This window comes from Oxyura jamaicensis, chromosome 5 (assembly GCF_011077185.1).
Source record: "Oxyura jamaicensis isolate SHBP4307 breed ruddy duck chromosome 5, BPBGC_Ojam_1.0, whole genome shotgun sequence".
NCBI lineage: Eukaryota > Metazoa > Chordata > Aves > Anseriformes > Anatidae > Oxyura > Oxyura jamaicensis.
Window position 1 is genome coordinate 47,542,103 of NC_048897.1, and position 18,910 is coordinate 47,561,012.

The 18,910-nt window shown below is 39.5% G+C and overlaps 1 protein-coding gene across 4 annotated transcripts in view; it reads left to right on the top strand.

Annotated features, from left to right (window-relative positions):
* Positions 1-18,910, top strand: part of PPP2R5E (protein phosphatase 2 regulatory subunit B'epsilon) — a 74,622-nt gene that overhangs the window by 30,462 nt on the left and 25,250 nt on the right. For all 4 annotated transcript variants that reach the window (XM_035328049.1, XM_035328047.1, XM_035328048.1 and 1 more), the window contains one exon: positions 10,665-10,861. In XM_035328049.1, the coding sequence (XP_035183940.1) occupies positions 10,665-10,861 (197 nt within the window). The remainder of the gene's footprint in view (positions 1-10,664; positions 10,862-18,910) is intronic.

Here is an 18,910-nt window from a genome sequence, read left to right on the forward strand (position 1 = left end):
TTTAAAAGATAGAGAAGTGTCCTAATGTTCTACTTCAGTCAGATTTCCAAGTTCTAGCAAAAATACCCCATTTAGGTACAACAGAGCATTGAACTCAAAATGTGAATGCTAATTACTCGTAAGTGAGCATCTCAGATGTGGTTTTAAAACTGGTAACTTGAGATGTGCTGTTCCGTGATGGAAAAGACACTAGTTTTGAAGAGAGAGCTGGTATTTTTACCCAGAAATAGATAATGATAATATAAATGACATAGAATATCCAGCATGACATGGGCTAATGTGGCAGGTTACTGGGGAATAATAATTGTCATTCTTTCTCCCTCTGTTGAACTGTTCCAGATCCTGAATAATCTGAAGATGAAGAGGTTGCTGGGGGAAAAAACAGGGAATGGGGATATATTTCTGTGCCCTGGTGTATGTGGGAGAGCTCTGCGGGAATTACAAAAGCAAGTAGATTTATTTAGTTAGTCAGATAGATCTACGAGGCTTGGCAGTATGAGAAGGGACATTCCTGTGTCTTAACAGCTTGGCTAATTTGAGTTACTGTCATAAGACAGTGAAAAACAGTCTGAGCCATACAGATGGCCCTATCGGAGGGGTAGCTGGTTGATCCTAACTGATGGGGAGCCGTATGTGAGGGAAATATCTTGAAGGAGGAACTGATATGGTAAGCTCCTCTCTTGGCAAAGACCCCGTGTAGCATCTTTGAGTACTGCTTTCTAGCTTCTCAGCTGGTGAGGGGATCAGCACATGCCCTCAGGGTTTTGGGATGTAACGGGGAGAGCAGTGACTTCTGTGGCTGCCTTCCTGAGGGATGAGTGCCCTGCAGCCCCGCGTGGCGTTGGTGTAACGCTGAGTGCAGCTGGAGGTGTTGATTCTCATCTCAGAGCCTCTCAGTGGGTAGAGGCGGTATTTAAAAGACTGAATGATGAAGGCCAAACCTGGTAATTTTGCTCTTCCATAGCGCTGGAGCCTCTCCAAGAAGAAGGGAACTTGTGTGAGGAGGAGAGCTTTCTGGGCTTCCTTCGGAATGAACTCTCAGCTTGCTTCTGCACTGTACATTATAACTTTGAAGGGTATTTGGTCTCTTTCTTAAACGTGTGCGGTTCCATAAAATTCTTGCTCCGTTACACATGTTGCTCCCTCTGTGGAGAGCATGAGAAGGCAGACATGAGGTGGACGAGTCAGCTTGTGTAGCGCGTTACTGGAAAATGCTGAGAAACTGGCATGCTAAATTACTGTTGAGTAGAGTATCTTCTTGAGGAAATTTGTGCTGCCAAATGAGAAGAGAATGGAAGTTGTGCATTCAGGGTTCAGTTAAACTCTTCTAAATGTATAAATGGGGTTATGTGACTTTTTTTCTTTTATATGTATGTGTATTATTCAAGTAAATAAATGTAAATAAACACTTAAAAACAAGCCTGATCTCTTCAACAGTGGGTTGAATATGTGGAATAGCTTTCACTTAATTACTTCTCTGACTGGAGAATGAAGTACTGTGACTTCTGGTATGATTTACTGGGTTGGTATTAAGCAGAGCAGCAGTCCAGGCCCTTGTTCAGAGCACATCTGGGTGAGAGTTATGTTTTGGCTTTCCGGTGCTCCTGGCTCTGTGTGTGTCTGTGTGCGGTGGTGGTTTTAAAGCATCTGTGCGTTTCTGAAGAAATTTCATAGAGAAACTCCGTGGTTCGAGGAAAAGGAGTATTATGTGTTTTTGTTTGAATGCAGAGCAGTTTCAGAGCACTTACGAAGCCGGGTATAATTACTGCACTCTTCAAGGAGGCATGTACAGTGATGCAGTTCTGTTGTGATTTCATTGTGCACTTAATGTACCAAACAAGTAAATTCCAATGCAAATCCTGAGCTGCCTTGTGACCACAGAGTGGAAGGTAGCCATTAAGACTGCTGGGACTTGTTTGTGTTCTTGTATTTAATGATCATTACAGAGCAGCAGCTTCTCGTGTCATCTAGAAAAGAAAAAAGTGATCTGATAAGAATCTTATCAAAAGAAGACAATAATCCTCTTAAGGATTCTTGTGTCTTAGGTCAGTGGGCCATCTTTTTTCTTCCTGCACAGGTGTTTGTTAATAGCCTGGAACATAAAACCTTCTTCAGTTTCTTGTTCATTTGCTTTATTTTTTTTATTTTTTTCCCATCCAAGGAATGTGAAAACCACGAGGAGTTCGTTACAAAATGCTTGTTGTGCCATTTTTCTGGTATTTGTCACTAATTTAAAATACAGACAAAAGAAATGACAAAGTTGAAGCTGCAGCGTCATCAATCACTCCTACCTAGTACTGTGTTAATTTTAGGCAGACACAATGCTGGTCTGGCAAAGTGGAAATAATCAGCCAAGACTTGCATCTGGATTGACACTTGGAATACCAGTGCTCTCCTAAAGTCTCTAGGAATGGGGAGAGGGTGGCAGTAGTCCTAGAGATGAGCTAGGCAATTAAAAATACACACTGAAAACAGCTCAAAGGGCTCTAAGTGTCTTTAAATGAAAGGAAGACAGCAGGAGCAGGGTGACCCAGAGGAACACTGAGCTACCAGTGCAGCTTTGCTCTACATCTGTAACTTGAGAAATCATTTGGAAAATGAGATGTGTTTGTTTACTGTGTTCCTGTCTCAGGTGCTTGTTATGTGGTTTAGCATAGAGGAGCTGAGCAAATAAATCGAAGGAATTTTGTAGTGAAGTTCAGCTTATTTTGTACCTGCTTTACCTGTAGCTTTTGCGATTTAAATGTGTACAGAAAAGCCTGAGTTGTACTGAAGTGTGCAGCTCCTCTGGTAGCAGCTGAAGGAACCAGTGGAGGGTTCGGAAGTCCGGGCAACTTGCAGCTAGCATTGGGCAACGTGTAAGGAGTGGTACTTCCTAGTTACTGATGGTGGGGTCTCGAGATCTTTCATGTAGTCTTGTGTTTGTAATGGAGTATAATGTGAAAAATAGGACATTTTGGGGTTTGTGAATATTTTAATTCTTAGTTTAAGGATGTTCTAATGCAGCTCCAGGAGCTCCCGAAGTGTGAGCTGTTTGTTCCAGGTTTTACTGTTTTCTTCCAGCATACAATTGGGTTGGAGGATTGTTGTTGTTTGTTTCTTCCATACTTAGATAAGTTACCAGGCTGGTGCCTAAAAAAATAAATACGCAGTAAGCAGACATACTTGTTTTTACATAAACTTAGAAAACAGAAGATGAACTTTTTTTTTGGGGGGCATGTTCAAAAAATGTTTAAAACCTATCCACTATTTTGTTTCCTTGCCCTTGGAGAAGACTTTGAAAAGAACCAGTTATGTCTTTCTCATCTCATGGTGGAAGATGGTTAGGCAGAAGGTGTGTGGCAAATGTGTTCCAGTCTTTTCTTTAATACCTCAGTTTGGTATCCCCACATAAGCAGCAGGACAGTCATGGACAGCAGTTCCCTCTGGTAGGAGCTGAGAATATCTAGTGCCTATGGCTCTTCTGAAAGGTTAGCTTGGACTTTGAAAGTGCAATTTGGTAATAATCTACTTAACACAACTAGCATGAACTTTCTGAGCCAGTATAAAAGAAACTTGACTCAGCTCAGGAAAATTGGCCACAATAATTCTTGGTGTTTCAGCAAAGTATTTTTGTCTTATTTGGGGATTTTATGCCACGTATTCAATTTAGGAAATTGAAATAACATCTGTATTTCTGCCAGCCTTTTTCACCTCTGTTAAAAATAAATAAGCACACACATAAAAATTACTGGTATTGAAATATTAATAAAACATGGGGGGAGGCAGAAAGCAATCCACAAAATCTGTGATCACTTTAGGACTAAAAAAATGTTATTTGACATTGAGGTGAACTCAATGTAAATATTGTAATGGGATTATTAAAGTTGTCACAGTGTCAGGAACCTAGACATACATAGTTGCTTAATCAAATCCAGACCCTGAGCACTAATTCATTCATTGTGTTTTGCTTAAACACTTTTAGAAAGAAAATATAGGAGCTCCATTATTCTTCTCTGTTAATTGCGTTCCCTAGTCCCCACACAACTTTTTCCTCTGTCTTTTCCAAGAGTCTTGCTCATGCCTTACCTCATTCTGTTTCTCTCTTGGTCTTTTAATACTTTTTATGCTCTTACTCTGCTTCTTTGGTTTCCCACTCTCCCCTTCTCGTAATACTCTAAGTTGTTTTGTCATTCTTCCATCTTTTCCAAAATATTTTGGTATATTTATCCACTCGCTCTTCATCTATCAGTTTTTCCTCGAAAATTCTTGTTATTTGAATTCTCTTCTGTACCTTCTCTGCTATTTTTTTGACCTGTTTTTGGTTTTGGTTTAAATGTAGTTGTAGGTAGAGTAGGTAAACTCTGCCAGTCTTGCATTACTTTGTTAGTCCAACCTTCCCATTCCTTGAAGAGCTAACGAGGGAAGGCTGTCAGCTTAAGGAAGAAGTTTGCTGTTTGGTCATGGAGAAACACGGTGATTATTAGTACTGGCATCAGTGTTGCTATATACTGCCGAATGTCTCGTGAGTCACTGTACTTTCGTAGGACCCAGAACAGCAGCTGATGTACCCAAATACCCTGATAACCTCTTGTTCCATGAGGTGCTGGAGTTCTGATTTCTGTCCACTATGTGTTTCCTCAATGGCCTATTACTCTCTGAGATGTTCGGTATCACTTTTGTTTCATAAAGGTTTCAACACGTCAGGCTAGTGATAAATAAGAGTACTCAAACTTAAAAACCTTGTGTGCTTGGGAAGCTTTCTGCTCGCATCATTAGTGCTAATTTGCATTACTACAGGCCTCTTGCAACACATGTGGATGCAATAGTGTTTTGCTATGCCTCATCAGTAGCTTGACAAGTGAGCTCGTGGTCCTGGTCCACTTCCAAGCTGAGGGATGTCCACAGCTCAGGCACCACTGGCGAAATCAGGAGTGGGAGGAACAAGTGTTGGTCATACCCTGACAAAGCATAGCCTAAAGGCATCTTTTCATGGAACCCTGGACTGCCATGGCTCTGGATTGAGCTGTTTCGGCAAATGTGAAGAGGCTTGATTTGTTGCATGCACCCTGCCTGCTGTGGTGCAAAGTTTGGAAGTTTCATAAATGATTAAAAAATACAGTTTTTAAGAAATACCTATTATTGAAATTATTCTTGTTGTCAATTTCTTCTTAATTCTGGGTCCTGCAATGAAGGAAACAGCCCCCTTCATCCATGTATTCTATTAAGGGGTTAATGTTTCTAGTACTTTACATGCACGAATAAAGGCTGAATTGTGTTTAATAAAGTGTACCTATGTCAAAAGATTCAGGCAGTGTACATAGCAAAGAGTACATCCATACAAAGTACCCCCTGTTGCTTGTAATGCTATTCCGTACACACACGGGGCACTCAAATCCTAGATCTGTGCTGTTTTCAGACTACTTCTCCCAGTAAATGTTTGTTAAAAACCTTTGTAAAATGATCAGCAAGTATCAGCAAGCACTAGAGGGATTCGCAGTACCCAAGATCCCTGAGAAACCACCTGGGAGATTCCCACCTGGTAAGAACATGTTCGGTTTAATCAGGGAGATGTTTGTGGTCAGGTGAATAATTCAGTTTTGCGATGGATGGTCTGAAGGGACACCGATTAAGAAACAAGGTGATGGAGCATATCCTATGTTATATTTCTGCTGTGCGTTTTGAACGTGCTGGAAACTGTCTCTTCGCGTTGTGCTTTTCTTTTTGTGCGTGTTCGCTCATGAAAGACAGCTTGAGTTTGTCCCACTGTGTTTATTGCTGTGTGAACAATGTTGGTGCTGGTTAGACTTCGTGTATGTTGAACACAATGTCTAGCTGCTGCCCTGCCTGTTATAATTATTTAGTAGAGAATGGATTGGGAAAACAGCTTCCAAAAAAAAATCTTTATTATGAATGAATGATTACTGACTTCACAAAGTATTCATAATATTGACAGCCAGTCATGAAAATTAAATGAATGTAATCAGAACAGTGATTACTTTCCGTAAGAAGTGTGTGTGAGAAGCTGGAGGAAACATTTGTACTACTTGGCATCTCAAGACCAATTCTACTGTGTGAAAAGCGACTTATGGAAATGTAGCTCATTATATACTGGGTGTACATATGACAGGACCTTGAGTTAGCCAGAGCTTTGAGCTGAAGTTCACTAGGCCTTCTTCTGAATTGATCTCTTCAAAGAAGACCAACAGATGTTTACATTCAACTTCACAGGTTTTAGTTGAATAAAAACTAGGAATTTTGCTTCTCTAGCAATAACAACTTCATAGTGACGAGGGGGCACATATTGCCAACAGTAATACACTGGAAGAGCTAGTTTTTCTAAGAGCATTTAGATCTTATTTTTAGTAAGTGTTTTGATAGCACGTGTGGGCATATCATGGTTTTACTTAATATTTTATATATAATCTGCAGCATGTGTCTTGTTTCATTTGAACTGGATGCCCTCTTCTGTCTTTCATCTAACTTTTCCTTGCAGTCGCAGTGCTTGCTTATTAATTCGGCACCCCATTGTCTTCATTTCTTTGCTTCCCAGCATTATACCCTTCCCCGCAAACTACACCCTGAAGTGGATCACGGGGCGATGATCGAGGTGTTCAGTATCTCTCTTCTTCATATTTCATTGTCACTGAAAGCAGTATATTCAGAACCGTAGCTCTCTGTTCCATGGATGCAGTTCTGCTAGTTTGCATAACTTCACTTTTCTATAATCCAAAAATCTCTTACCTGTGAATTAGATTTATTAAAATATGCATGTAGTATAAACATTTTTATTTTCTTCATGCTATAAAGTTGCAGTGAAAGTATGCTCTCAAACTTTTATTTCTTCATTTGGTAAAGGAATCAGAAGGCAGAGACTGCAGAGATGATTGAGAAGGGATGGGCTGGTTGGATTAGGATTGTATTGGAAAAAGGCTATTGAGAGAAACTGAATTGCTTTGGCCATTTCAGAATTAGTATTTGAGTTGTTGTAGCACTTACTGGTCCATGCTTGCACAATGATGGTACTTTTAGGTCAATTTTTCTGATCGCTTCATAAAATACTTGATTTTGTTAAAGGTTTTAGAAGATGTTTATTGTGATTGTTCAGATTTAGGAGTAGTTGCTGTCACTGAGACAGTTACCTCTCAGTGTATTTCAGAAGGTCTGTACTGCATTTAAAGGGCTAAAGAGAAAACTGACAAGCTTTTCAGCATGAAAACTTAACTTTTTGAGAGACCTTTTTCTGAAAATGAGGTAGGTTCTCACAGTTATCCAGACAGAAGCTTACCAGTCTTTACATTTATTTTTTAGGAAATGTATACTCTCCTGAACATGTGTAAGTCACACGTGACGCTTAGTAAGGTCGTTTTGATTTTACTTTATATGTAATAAAAGTATTCCAGATCTTTATACAGATGTATTACTGCAGTTCAACCTTGTGTTCTTTCAGCAGAAGCGGTTACAATGGTAATATGGAAGGTTACTAAATTTCAGGTTTTATATGTTTTGTTGCTTGTTAGCACAACAGTAAAATGTTGCAGAATTCACAGAAATCTCTGAGTAACTGTTTGCTGAGAACAAAACGATTTGCTCTTTTACATCAGGAAGGTGTGAACAAGTGCAGTGAGCTACATGTTGCATTTCAGGCTGTTGCACTGAAGAGGTAAGCTCTGCTGTGGAGCTAGGTAACACCTGTACCCCACGTACTAACTAGTCTGGGAGGTCTCTTCTTAGTGATCTTTCAGTTAGGTTTGTACGCCAACTAATGACGTGGTTGTGGAGGGAAGGTTGGGAACATGGAATACCGACTTTATTTATGCTGCCCCATATGTGGCTGCCAACAAGTCGACTCTCAGAGACTTTTCCTGCTCCCAGGTAGAAAAATCTAGATACTAGGTGTTACCTATTCCCTAAGTACCATGAATCCCCAAAACATTGATAAATGTTATTACTTGAAACTTCTTGCAGTTTTATTTTGCAGGGTGAATGGCAAATTGCTTTGTAAAGAAAAGCAGTTTTGATCAGAACAGGTTTGGGGCTTTTCTTTGGCTTTGTTTTGTTCTGAAGAGTTTACCCATATAGTTTGTGTGGCTTGCTGACACTAAGTCTGGCATGAAATTCATGTAGTAATATTCTATGGTAACTTTTATTGAGAAGAACTTAATTATATTTTTCGTTTCTTTCTCACACCCCCAGATATTTAGCTGAAAAAGGAAAGTAAGCTTTTATTAGTTATTTTAATGCTTTAATTTCTAAAAAGTTCTTTATTTAACACTGACACTACAATAAAATTAACGCAGTCTCGAGTCTGGTTATAACTGGGGTTGAATTGAAAAATCTCAATGGATTCCCATTTGATTTCAGGCAGTGTTTGTCTCTGACTAGGGGTGTCCTTGTTGGCCAAAGTAAATGCATGCCAGCTATGTAGGACAACGCAAACAAAACCCCATTATGTTTATGTAACATCATAGATTTTATTGATGCCATTTACATGTTGTAAAGCTATGTGCTGGGCTAGCATAAGGAAGCGTGCAGGTTAGAATTGAACATAATGCTATTGAGAAGTAACCAATGGCACTTATCTCTTTTTTTAGTTTGTATTTACAATCTGTCTACTGGGAGAAGTATTTAATCAATGAATTGTTGATTGATTGCTAATAACAGTGAATTCTGAAGTCCATTTTCCTTTTTCTGTATCATTTGAGGGCAAAGAATGAAGAAAGCAATAACACATTAGTTCACAAATACATATGTTCCTCAGGCCTCTCATCTCTTAGACTTCCAACTGGCTTCTGCCTTAGAAAGGACACTAACAGAAGTGATCTACTTTGTAATGAGTAAGGGCTAATGACTTTCTCTGACTCCTTGACTTACCTTAGGTTTCAGGACAGCCTGCTGTGAAAGAGACCTTGCCAGTGGAATGACTTGAGGGTACCCTGATTTTTGTTCCTTTCAGTCTTCCAGGATATCTGGGGGAATTCTTTTCCTGCATAGCTCTTCTTGATGAGTTCTGCAGGACGAGGTTCTTTCTGTTCCACAGATGAATAAAACCTTTGGGAATGTGGGGCGAACAATTAAGAGGAGGATCTGAAATGTGGTGTCATAATTATACCATTTTTCTCCCCCTTAATTTTCTTTAGACGGAGCTGTTGCTGAGCTTACTCAAGCTTAAAGAATAGTTAACAGATGCACGCTACCTGGTTTTGTTAGTTAAATTTCTGTGATCTTGGTTGTTCTTTGTGGGATACAGTTTGATAACTATTGAATCCTGTCACAGCTGCATTGCTGTCTGTGGAAGAAGGTTAAATAAATTATTGTACTTCACCTTGTCAGTTCAAAAAGTGTCTAGCATATTTACTTGTACTGCAGTCTATATTTATTCTTTTCAGTGATTAAGCAATGCTAGGAGTTGATGTGAAGTACATATATTATGACCTTTTAATATTTCATAAATCTTATGATTTGAAACTAGTAACTGTTGTGTATGTGGTTTTCAATTAGACAGATTTGTGGTTTAAAACAACTGCAAAGCTACTAACAACTCCCAGTGTTTAGCAAGTACTGCTTGACATGATGTGCTCTGCGTCTTAAGGATAAGAAGTTCGATCCTAGGTTGATTTTTATACTAGTGTGTCCAAGTTTTAAGGAATAAACATCAGTTCTTTACCATTTAATTTCTTTCTACTTGAAATCAACAATATTTTTCATTTGCCTGTTGAATTATTGCTTAGAAGGTCACTTGCTGACAAACCATTGGTACCTTAAAAATAAGAGGTAGATCAAAGGAAGTGAAGTGCTTTCTAGTTTGAGGGCATATTTCAGAATAAAAATGCATATTTAATTTCTGCACCTCTTCTGCATTTGTTAGCTTCTTACGTACGTGAACACTGAATAAACTGAGCTTTCTGTGCACTTATAAACTTGGTAAACTGACAGACCACTAAGAGAAGCTGATGTTCCCTTTATTATTTTATTGTTGCTTATCTGCTGAGAATTAAGAAAACAAAAAATTGTACGTAGTACACTCTGCTTACTTTATTGGGCAATTAAATATTAATATTTTGTGTGATATTTTTCCTATTAATGCATACTGTGTGTTTGTAATACAGCAAAAAGGCCTCACTGTTGCAGTAAAATTGCACTTGATTTTGCTATGGAAACTGTCAACGTGGGGGTAATGACTGAGTTTGAAAAACTGTCTGCGGAATTAGTCTTACTGTATGTTCATATAGAGTTCTATATTCATGTATATTCATACGCAATTCTAAGTGACGCAGTAATTTTGGAAGCAGCTATTAATCAAATGTGATCTGACAGTTCTTTCATCTTTCTTTGGTGTGGAAGTTAACAATGGTGAATGTTAGCCTCCTGTGAAAGTAGTGGTGTATTGTATTAAGTCCTGAATGCTGCTGCATTTGTATTTTCCACTCAAGCCTGGACTTCTTTTGTGAACCTTATTTTCTTAATAGCGGTTGATTAACTTACTACTGCAATGTGTTGTTCAAGATCGCAAACACAAAATAATAATACAGTTCCTACAAGGGGTGGGTGCATTTGCTTATCTGAGCTCTGTTTTATGAAAACTGCATGAATGCCGCTTTTCTTTGAAATTAATCTTCAAAAAGAAAGCCTGTTTCATATAAAAAGATGCCAGACTCACAAAGATTTCCTTTCTTGTTTCATAGACGTTCCATCTTCAGAGCAGCCTGAACTGTTCCTAAAGAAACTTCAACAGTGCTGTGTCATTTTTGACTTCATGGACACGCTTTCAGACCTTAAAATGAAAGAATACAAGCGCTCCACTCTTAATGAACTGGTGGACTACATTACAATAAGCAGAGGCTGTTTGACAGAGCAGACTTACCCTGAAGTAGTTAGAATGGTGAGTTTCTTCTTTCTCATGGTCTCTTCAAATCCACTTGCAGTTCCAGTTACACATTGTGGGCGAAAATTGAACCCTGGAGTAGGTGGATTAAATGAGGCCTTTGGTTTGTATTTTCTGCTAGACATCGCTTGGGGATGATTCTCCAAAGACAAAATTATTAATTTTTATATATATACTTAATTAAAGTCAAATAGGTGATGTTTATTATAGTGTAAGAAGTATATGAAAGGAAACCTGGCATGTTTCCTGATCGAAAAGCCCAGTAGACATATCAGAGCCTGTCTTTCTCCCCTGTGCCCTTCCCTCCCCAGTATAAATAATGGAATAATTTTAGAATTTTCTTTCTTTGAACTTTATACCAAGCATTTGAGTTTATACTGAAGCTCTGAGATAGCTTAAAGTGTGCGCGGGTAATTAATTTTAAATAGTAAATGGTAGAAATGTTGTAATAGGAATGGTGTGGAAATTTTAAGGGTGTATTATGTAGTCATAGTGGCTGCTGTTAGCAAGATTACTCAACAATAAAGCCATACCTTTTAAAAGCCATACCTTTTATATATATATATAAATTGTCAAATAATGGTACTTTCAATCTAAAATGATAACAGAATCAGATGCTATATTGTGAAGAGCATTCATTATAATTGGCAAAATCAATCTATGTTTTGAAATGTTTATTCTGTATTGCCATACAGAACTCTTATAACCTGCTATCTAAATGAAAGGACAATTAGTTCAGTGTCAATTTGGTGATGTTGGTTTCCTCGTGGTGGTACCAGGTGATCATGGAATCTACTGGTATGTATATGCTGTGAGAAGAGAAACACGAACAGATCTTATATTGCATAATATGGGCTCCGTATTTCTTTCCTGGCACGCAATTATATGCTGTACTGCTTGTCTGCAATACTTAACATTGTGACAGGATCATCCAGCACTTAATAATGAATTGAAAAGCAAACAAACAAAAACCAAAAAAAATGTTAAGGTTTGTGTGGAAAAATCTTAATATGGTTTCTTAATCTGTATGCATTTTCACAAAGTCTACAATTACATGATGAGACTCTTCCTCCATCTCTCCTGCTCTTCCTCTTTCCCTCCTGTGCTGGACCACTCTTCTGAAGGAGCTGCTGCTTTTCAGTCATTTGTGTTACAGCATGGGGTCTAAAGCACCATTCAAATACTGTCTGAATACAGAGTTACTAGTCCATTGCTGAATTCTTCTGCTGGTGCTGCATTGTAGCATTTAAATGGCTTGCACATGGTACTTTATTCTTCCTAGTACCCCTGGAAGTGAATGGATGAGATCATACTTCTTGTATAGACAGGACACTGGTACAAAAATAACCCCAGTAAAATTGGGTGCTTCTTCTGTACATAGAAGACACCTCAAATCTCACTTTCTGGAAGAACTGGTATTTATTTCAGTGTTTCTGTTTTTGAGATTATATTTTCTCTTTGACTTTGTTTATTGCTGTTTTTTTTACCATAGCAAGAAATAAGAAGCATCTGATCAGTAACTGCTCATAATTCGATTTGGAAAATATTAGATTTGAGTAATAAATCATAACCTGTGAAGCAATCTGAATATGAACCCATAATGAGACCCATTTGATTGTGTGTTCTACAGTCCCTGCAGTCACTAGGGTTGATTCACAGAACTGTTTTTATCTTAAGGAAATGAGGCATTGCCTAAATAGTTTCAAAAGCACAGTTTTAAATAATTTACTTAAGTGTAGTCTCTAACTGTGATATAGAGCAGTCACTGGAAGTGAAGACAGCATGATTTTTTTTCCAGTGGATTTCACAGATATTTGCTAATGGAGATTCAGGAATTTCAGTCCATCATTTTTGATGGAAAACTGTTCTATCTTCTGTATTCCCATGTTCCTTTCACTGCATCCTGCTCTTCCTATATTTGGGCTCTGGTGCTGAACTCAAGCCACATTTTACCCTCAGTGCCACATAGTACTTAAGAATGGGAAGACTGAAGATATTCTCATGTCCTGTAGCTGGCTAGTTAGTGGCCAAGCCTAGATTATTATTATTATTATTTTTTTTTCAAATAAAGAAGATGCCTAACTAACTAGGGAAGTGGACGTATTTTTTCTGAAATAATTTCTGGAGAAAGTTAGAAACATAGGCCATCACGAGCTGGAAGTGGGGACCCACAAGGATCACAAGTCCAACCCCTGGCAGGTTGGACTGCAGGGATTTTGTATTTTACACGTAGGCTATGTGGTACAAGTGCTATTTTCTGCCTGGTCTTTGCCTATAAAAAGCAAGACTTCTCAAATACTGAAGTACTGAACTGAGTACACTTAGTTCAAGGGTCACAGAGGGAAAGGTGAGACTTCTAATATTATAGAAAATAAGTTTTTAGCCTACATTACCTGATAAGCAGCGAATTCAGAGACAGCAAGTGCTGTGGTGTGGTGTATGGTCTAACTTTTCTATGCAATAAATGTGTTCTTGCTTCAAGCAGAAGGTGCTTATGCTGTAGTACTAAGACAGACTTAATGTACACAGTTGACACCTTGAGGTCACCTGTGCAACTGCCACTATTGTCTGCTCTTGAGAATTTTCATCTAGGTCTCCAGCTGGGTTCACAAATGACTTGTCAAATTGACAAGCTCTGACCTGTCACAATAGCTAAGAAAACAGCAGCATCTGTGTCCTTACCAGATCAGTGTCTGCACTGCCTACCTGCCACAGTTGTCGTGGGAGTGTTGTGGTTGAAAGACCAGTGTCTTAAAACATACCGTAACAGAGCACAAATGTTCTTTTTCCCTTTCGAATGCCTTCCTGATTTTTTTTTTTTTTTAGCACTCAGATCCTAGCTTGTGACATATGAACACAATAATTAGTTCGGCTGCTGAAATTTGGAATAGAAAAGAAGAATTCTAAACACGGGAAAAGCAAGCAGCTGTTCTGCAAGTTGTGGCATCATTTAAAAGCAGAAGAGAAGGTGCAGCAGTCTGAAGCTGATACTTAAAAAATTACTTATTTATAAAGAAGAATTAATGGTGGAAATACTTTCTTACCTTAGTTATTTAAAATGCCAAAATAATTAATATCTCTGGAAGAGCCTTATCTTAAACTTTTATTAAGTTCATATATATTAGTGTTCTGCTTATGACCCAAAAATTCAATTTTACAGATACTAGGATAGAGGAAGGTTGCCTATCAGATTTATCAGAAACTCTGAGACTTTTAATTACTTTTAAAATGTGGTACTGTCATGATATAAGGATTTGAAAAAGTCATTTGGGGTGGCTAGCATGACAGCACCTGGGTGTTTTTACTGTTGGTCATCTTAAATTCATGCTATTAAAACCTTGATTCCTAATCATAATATCACATTTTCTCTTCTGTGTATGGTATGATATTGTTTATAGCTCGGTGTGAAATCACCTGGCTATTTCTCAGCCTGTGTGCCTGTTTTTATAAAGCACTCACTTCAGTGTGGTATATATAGAAGTGCTGTATTGGGTTTTAAAATAAAAATTGCTAATGGTCACCAAAGCAAGTTTGCAGCAGCTTCATCGCTGTCATCAATATGGCTTAATGGGAAGAGCTGCTGGGATTGGTGTTAATGACGTAAGCTGGACAGATTTATTCAGAAGGGTGCTGCTCAGTGCACATCCCCTGCAGTTCGGAAGCATTGTTCAGAAGGGCACATGACATTCTCTAGAATTAGGCTAGCCTTAGGAAAAAAGGCCCTTGCCGATTAAAACACACTCTGCTAAGAAGGAAATGCCAGTAATGTGACTTTATGAGCCAGTAATTGGACACTTCGGCTAAAATTTGATCCTGTCTGAGCAAAATGTGGAGGCTTAAACTAATGATGCTGATTTTGCTGGTAGATTAAGCAATGGTAGTTGATTGAAATAAATGTTTGTTATTATCTACAGTATCCTGCAGGGTGTATGTAGTACAGCTTTTTGTGTTTTCTGGAGATTAAGGAGTAGATTGAGGAAACTGACTTTGTTTCATTTGAAAAATCAAAAGACCGTGGAAATTAGCAAGCTGTTAAACTGAGAAATCTGGATGAATCTTCTCGGTGGTGAGGAACACGTACGCTCTCCTCCTTGCCTTTTCAGAAACTGGGAACTCAACCCAACATTTACTGTGATGGCAACATCCATGGATCCTTGCCAACCCATGAGAGTTGGCTAATGAAACTTTTTTGAGATGTACCTTTTAGAATAGAGTATTACTTCAGTCTCCTTTCTTTTAGGTGCAGTTTCCTATTGTACTCTCCTTTCTATGTAATGAATAATCAAGTAAAATAATCTGTAATCTCTATAACCAAAATCAAATATGTTAGATGTCTTGTGGTTCACAACACAGAGAAGGAAACTTGGTTAAGTGAATATCCAAATAAATACCACAAATTAACTTTGAGAGATCAGATTTTAATTCTTTTATATGGACATAAATCCAGAGGGGTTCCATTCCTTTTCCTACAGGATCTTCTCAACAGCTGTAAGACCAGATTCTGTTTTGGAGCTTCTTGTGACTGTTCTATTAAATATAAAGAGTACCTTACTAAGCTTTAAATTTGCTAGCATTATAAAGAACTTTTTTTTTTTTTTTTGGCCATTTGCTGTCTGTTGATGGGCATTATGAATATCTGTATATTCTGTAACTTTTGCTTATCTCTAAATGGTTTTGCTGAGCTGGGCAGCTGAGATCCACCCCAGCTGCTCTCTCACTCACCCTCTTCAAAGGGGAGAAGATACAATGCACAGGGCTCAACGGTTGAGATAAGGACAGGGAGATCTCAACAATTATTGTCACAGGCAAAACAGACACAGTGGAGGGAAATTTATTGCCTATTACTAACAAGCTAGCGCAGTAAGAAACAAGAAAAAAACAACAACAACAACAACAAAAAAAACTAAAGACACCTTCCCCCCCATCCACCCTCTTCCATCTCCTCCCACCAAGCAGCACAGGGGAAAGAAATGGGGGCAGCTGTGGTCAGTCCCTGATGCTTAACCTCAGCTGCTCCTTCACGGTCCCTCTCTGCCCCTGTTCCACGCGGAGTCCCTCCCACGGGATGCTGTCCTTCACCAACTCATTCTGCAGGGGCTGCCTACAGGCAGCAGCTCTTCAAGAACCACGGGAGTGGTCTACCCCCCGGGAGCAAACTGCTCCAGCACAGGTCCCCCACGGGCGGCAGCTCCCCCCAGACCCCCTGCTCCTGCGTGGGCTCCTCTCTGTGGGCTGCAGCTGTGGCCCGGGGCCTGCTCCTGCGGGGGCTCTCCATGGGCCGCAGCCTCCTCCAGGCCACATCCACCTGCTCCACCGGGGGCTCCTCCACGGGCTGCAGCGTGGAAATCTGCTCCATGTGGGACCCATGGGCTGCAGGGGGACAGCCTGCTCCACCAGGGGTCTCCTCACAGGCCACAGGGGAACTGCTGCTGGAGCACCTGGAGCACCTCCTGCCCTCCTGTTGCACTGAGCTTGGGGGCTGCAGCACTGGTTCTCACTGCTCAATGTCCCAGCTGCTGTTGTGCAGCAGGTTTTTTTCCCTTTCTTCAATCTGCTCTCACAGAGGTAAAAACAGCATCACTTGCTGGCATGGCTAGGCATCGAGTCCCTTTTGGAGCAGGATGAAACTGACCCATACGTAACACAGGGCAGATTCTGAATTCTTCTCACAGAGACCACCCCTGCAGCCCCTGCTACCAAAACTTTGCCACGTAAACCCACTATAGTGTTATACCCTAGTTGCTAAATACTCATCATACTTTGTGGTATTTGTTGTTGTTGTTCTTGGCTAGAAATCTTTATGCAAGTTTACCTATATTCAGTCTTACCTTTTCAGTTCAGCAAAATCCCTTTGCGTTTTCTCCTGTTGGTTCAAATATTTGATTTAAACATATAATGCTGAATGTCATTTCTAGGGAAATAAACAAAACCAGTTACTCTTCTAAGAACTGACAGATAATGCCTCTTGTCTAATACGGATTTGATATATCTTCTCAAAGTGTGTAAAAGAGTAGGAGTTGATCTTCAGCTTGAATCAGAAGTAGAAAAGATTGTTTTGAATCCATCCCAGATGCTGAAAGGAAGATGCAGTGTCCTGTGACACCCCCCAATGGACTTGGAGTGAAAATTGTCACATGGATGCAGCTGTGATGAAACAAGCACGCCACTGAAGTTGACAAAAATATATAAAAATCATTTCATATTATAACTTATCTCGTCTTTAATGTGAGGTTTATCAATTCTGTAGAAGCAAGAAAAGAATCTTTTTTCTTTTATGCATTATTTCTAAATTCCCTTGTTAGATGCTTTTTAATATTCACATTCTTTATACGCTTAGTTTGTTTAAAAAACAATTACTTACTAAAGGAAGAGGCTCCAGTATTCTCTGTTCCTTTCAAAAAAAATCCTTCGGCGGCAGCTCCTCCTGCAGCAGTTGTCCCTAATAATTTTTCTCGACAGTCTGTAATTAGGCTTACCCGTATCCATTATTCCTCCCGTAGGTTACATGGGCCTCTCATTCGTCAGACTTTATCTGCATAATAGTACAGTGGCTAGGTCTCAAGCAAAGAAATAAACTGGAAAAATATTTTTGTTCCAAGAATTACTTGTGTCAACTGCAGCTTTTTTTGTTTTGTTTTGTTCTTGTTGAAGAGGGGTGTACAATCCCACCCTCTATTTTGGCCGTGCCATCTTCTTGAATGCCTTCCTACCGTTGCACCTGCCAGCAGGCTCAATGTGAACCTCCTGGGGGACTGTTTTCTTGGGTTTTGAAGTTCTGTTTTGTTCCTGAGATTGGAGTCTGAGACAGTATGGGTTTTGTAATACTGTCTAGAGTTCAAGTTCATGCATTGGCAGGCTTCTTGCTCTGTTGCCTGCTGTAGAGACGAGCGTACTGCTGGTGCTGTGTGCTTTGGTTTGTCCAAGATAATTGTGTTATTGCTATGATATTATGCTAGTATAGAATTAGGTGGGCATGCGTTAAATAAATTTTTCCCTGGATCATTACAAAATACATTTACGAGGCGATAGTGATGGAGTTGTTACTAGCAGGGTACCCTGCTATGGTTTGGTCTAGGTGACCTAGAGAGGAATTTCAGAGCTCTGGTTTCCAGCAGGCAGAAGGCGTACCTGTGAGCCTGGGGATATGTCAGTGTTGGCACTTCTAACTCGGGTCGTGAGTGTGCTTTCAAAGTGCATCTCCCATTTGTTCTCGCTGTACTTCGATGCTTGTCATAGAGAAATTTGGGGGTTTGTGAATTAGATTCATTCTGGACAAAATGTGTGCTTCAGGAGCCTGCCTAAAGCTCTCCAACTTGCTAATGGACTTCAAGGCAAGAGATCACTAGAAAATAAGTCCTCCCTCCAAATAGATGTAACGTGGATTTTTAGGACCTGAGCACCAGCCTTCTGTTGTACAAACCTGCTCCAGTTGCAGTTCCCTGTTTGCTAACACAGTCACATCCTAAGGATCTCAGTTCTGCCACTTGCACATCTGTATGGGCGGAAGCTGCTACTACTGCTGAAGTGGGTGAAGGGAAGTTAACAAGCTTAGGAGCCCTGATCTAGAGCTAACATCTTGCATGTTTTTGATAGAATTTTTAGATAAAACATGAAGAGGACCACCTGCCCAGTGGTCCAGATAGTTGACTTTGTTCATGGTCCATAGTTCACGTAGCCTGTCCAAAAATAACACTGCTGGGCAGAAAGAAGGCATATAATAACAAATAATATTAAACTCTGACTATTCTGGCAAGCAGTGGTGCAGAAAAAGACTTGACCGTTTTGGGTGACTATTTTGACTATCTTAGTATGAATTTTTGCTGCAGTGTATGGTTCAAAAAAGGGAAATAACAGGGAGATGGTCAGGCTTTTTATACATACCCAAACTCATTTGGTGTGTGGTATTTGGAGGGGTTATGAAAATACAGGTGGGAGCTTAAAGGAAGGTAGCAAAAACAATCACAGAATTCAAAACCAACATCTGCCTGGGTTCAGGAGCTCTATCTGACTATTTAGCAACAAAGAGATTGAGAGGTGTCATTCATA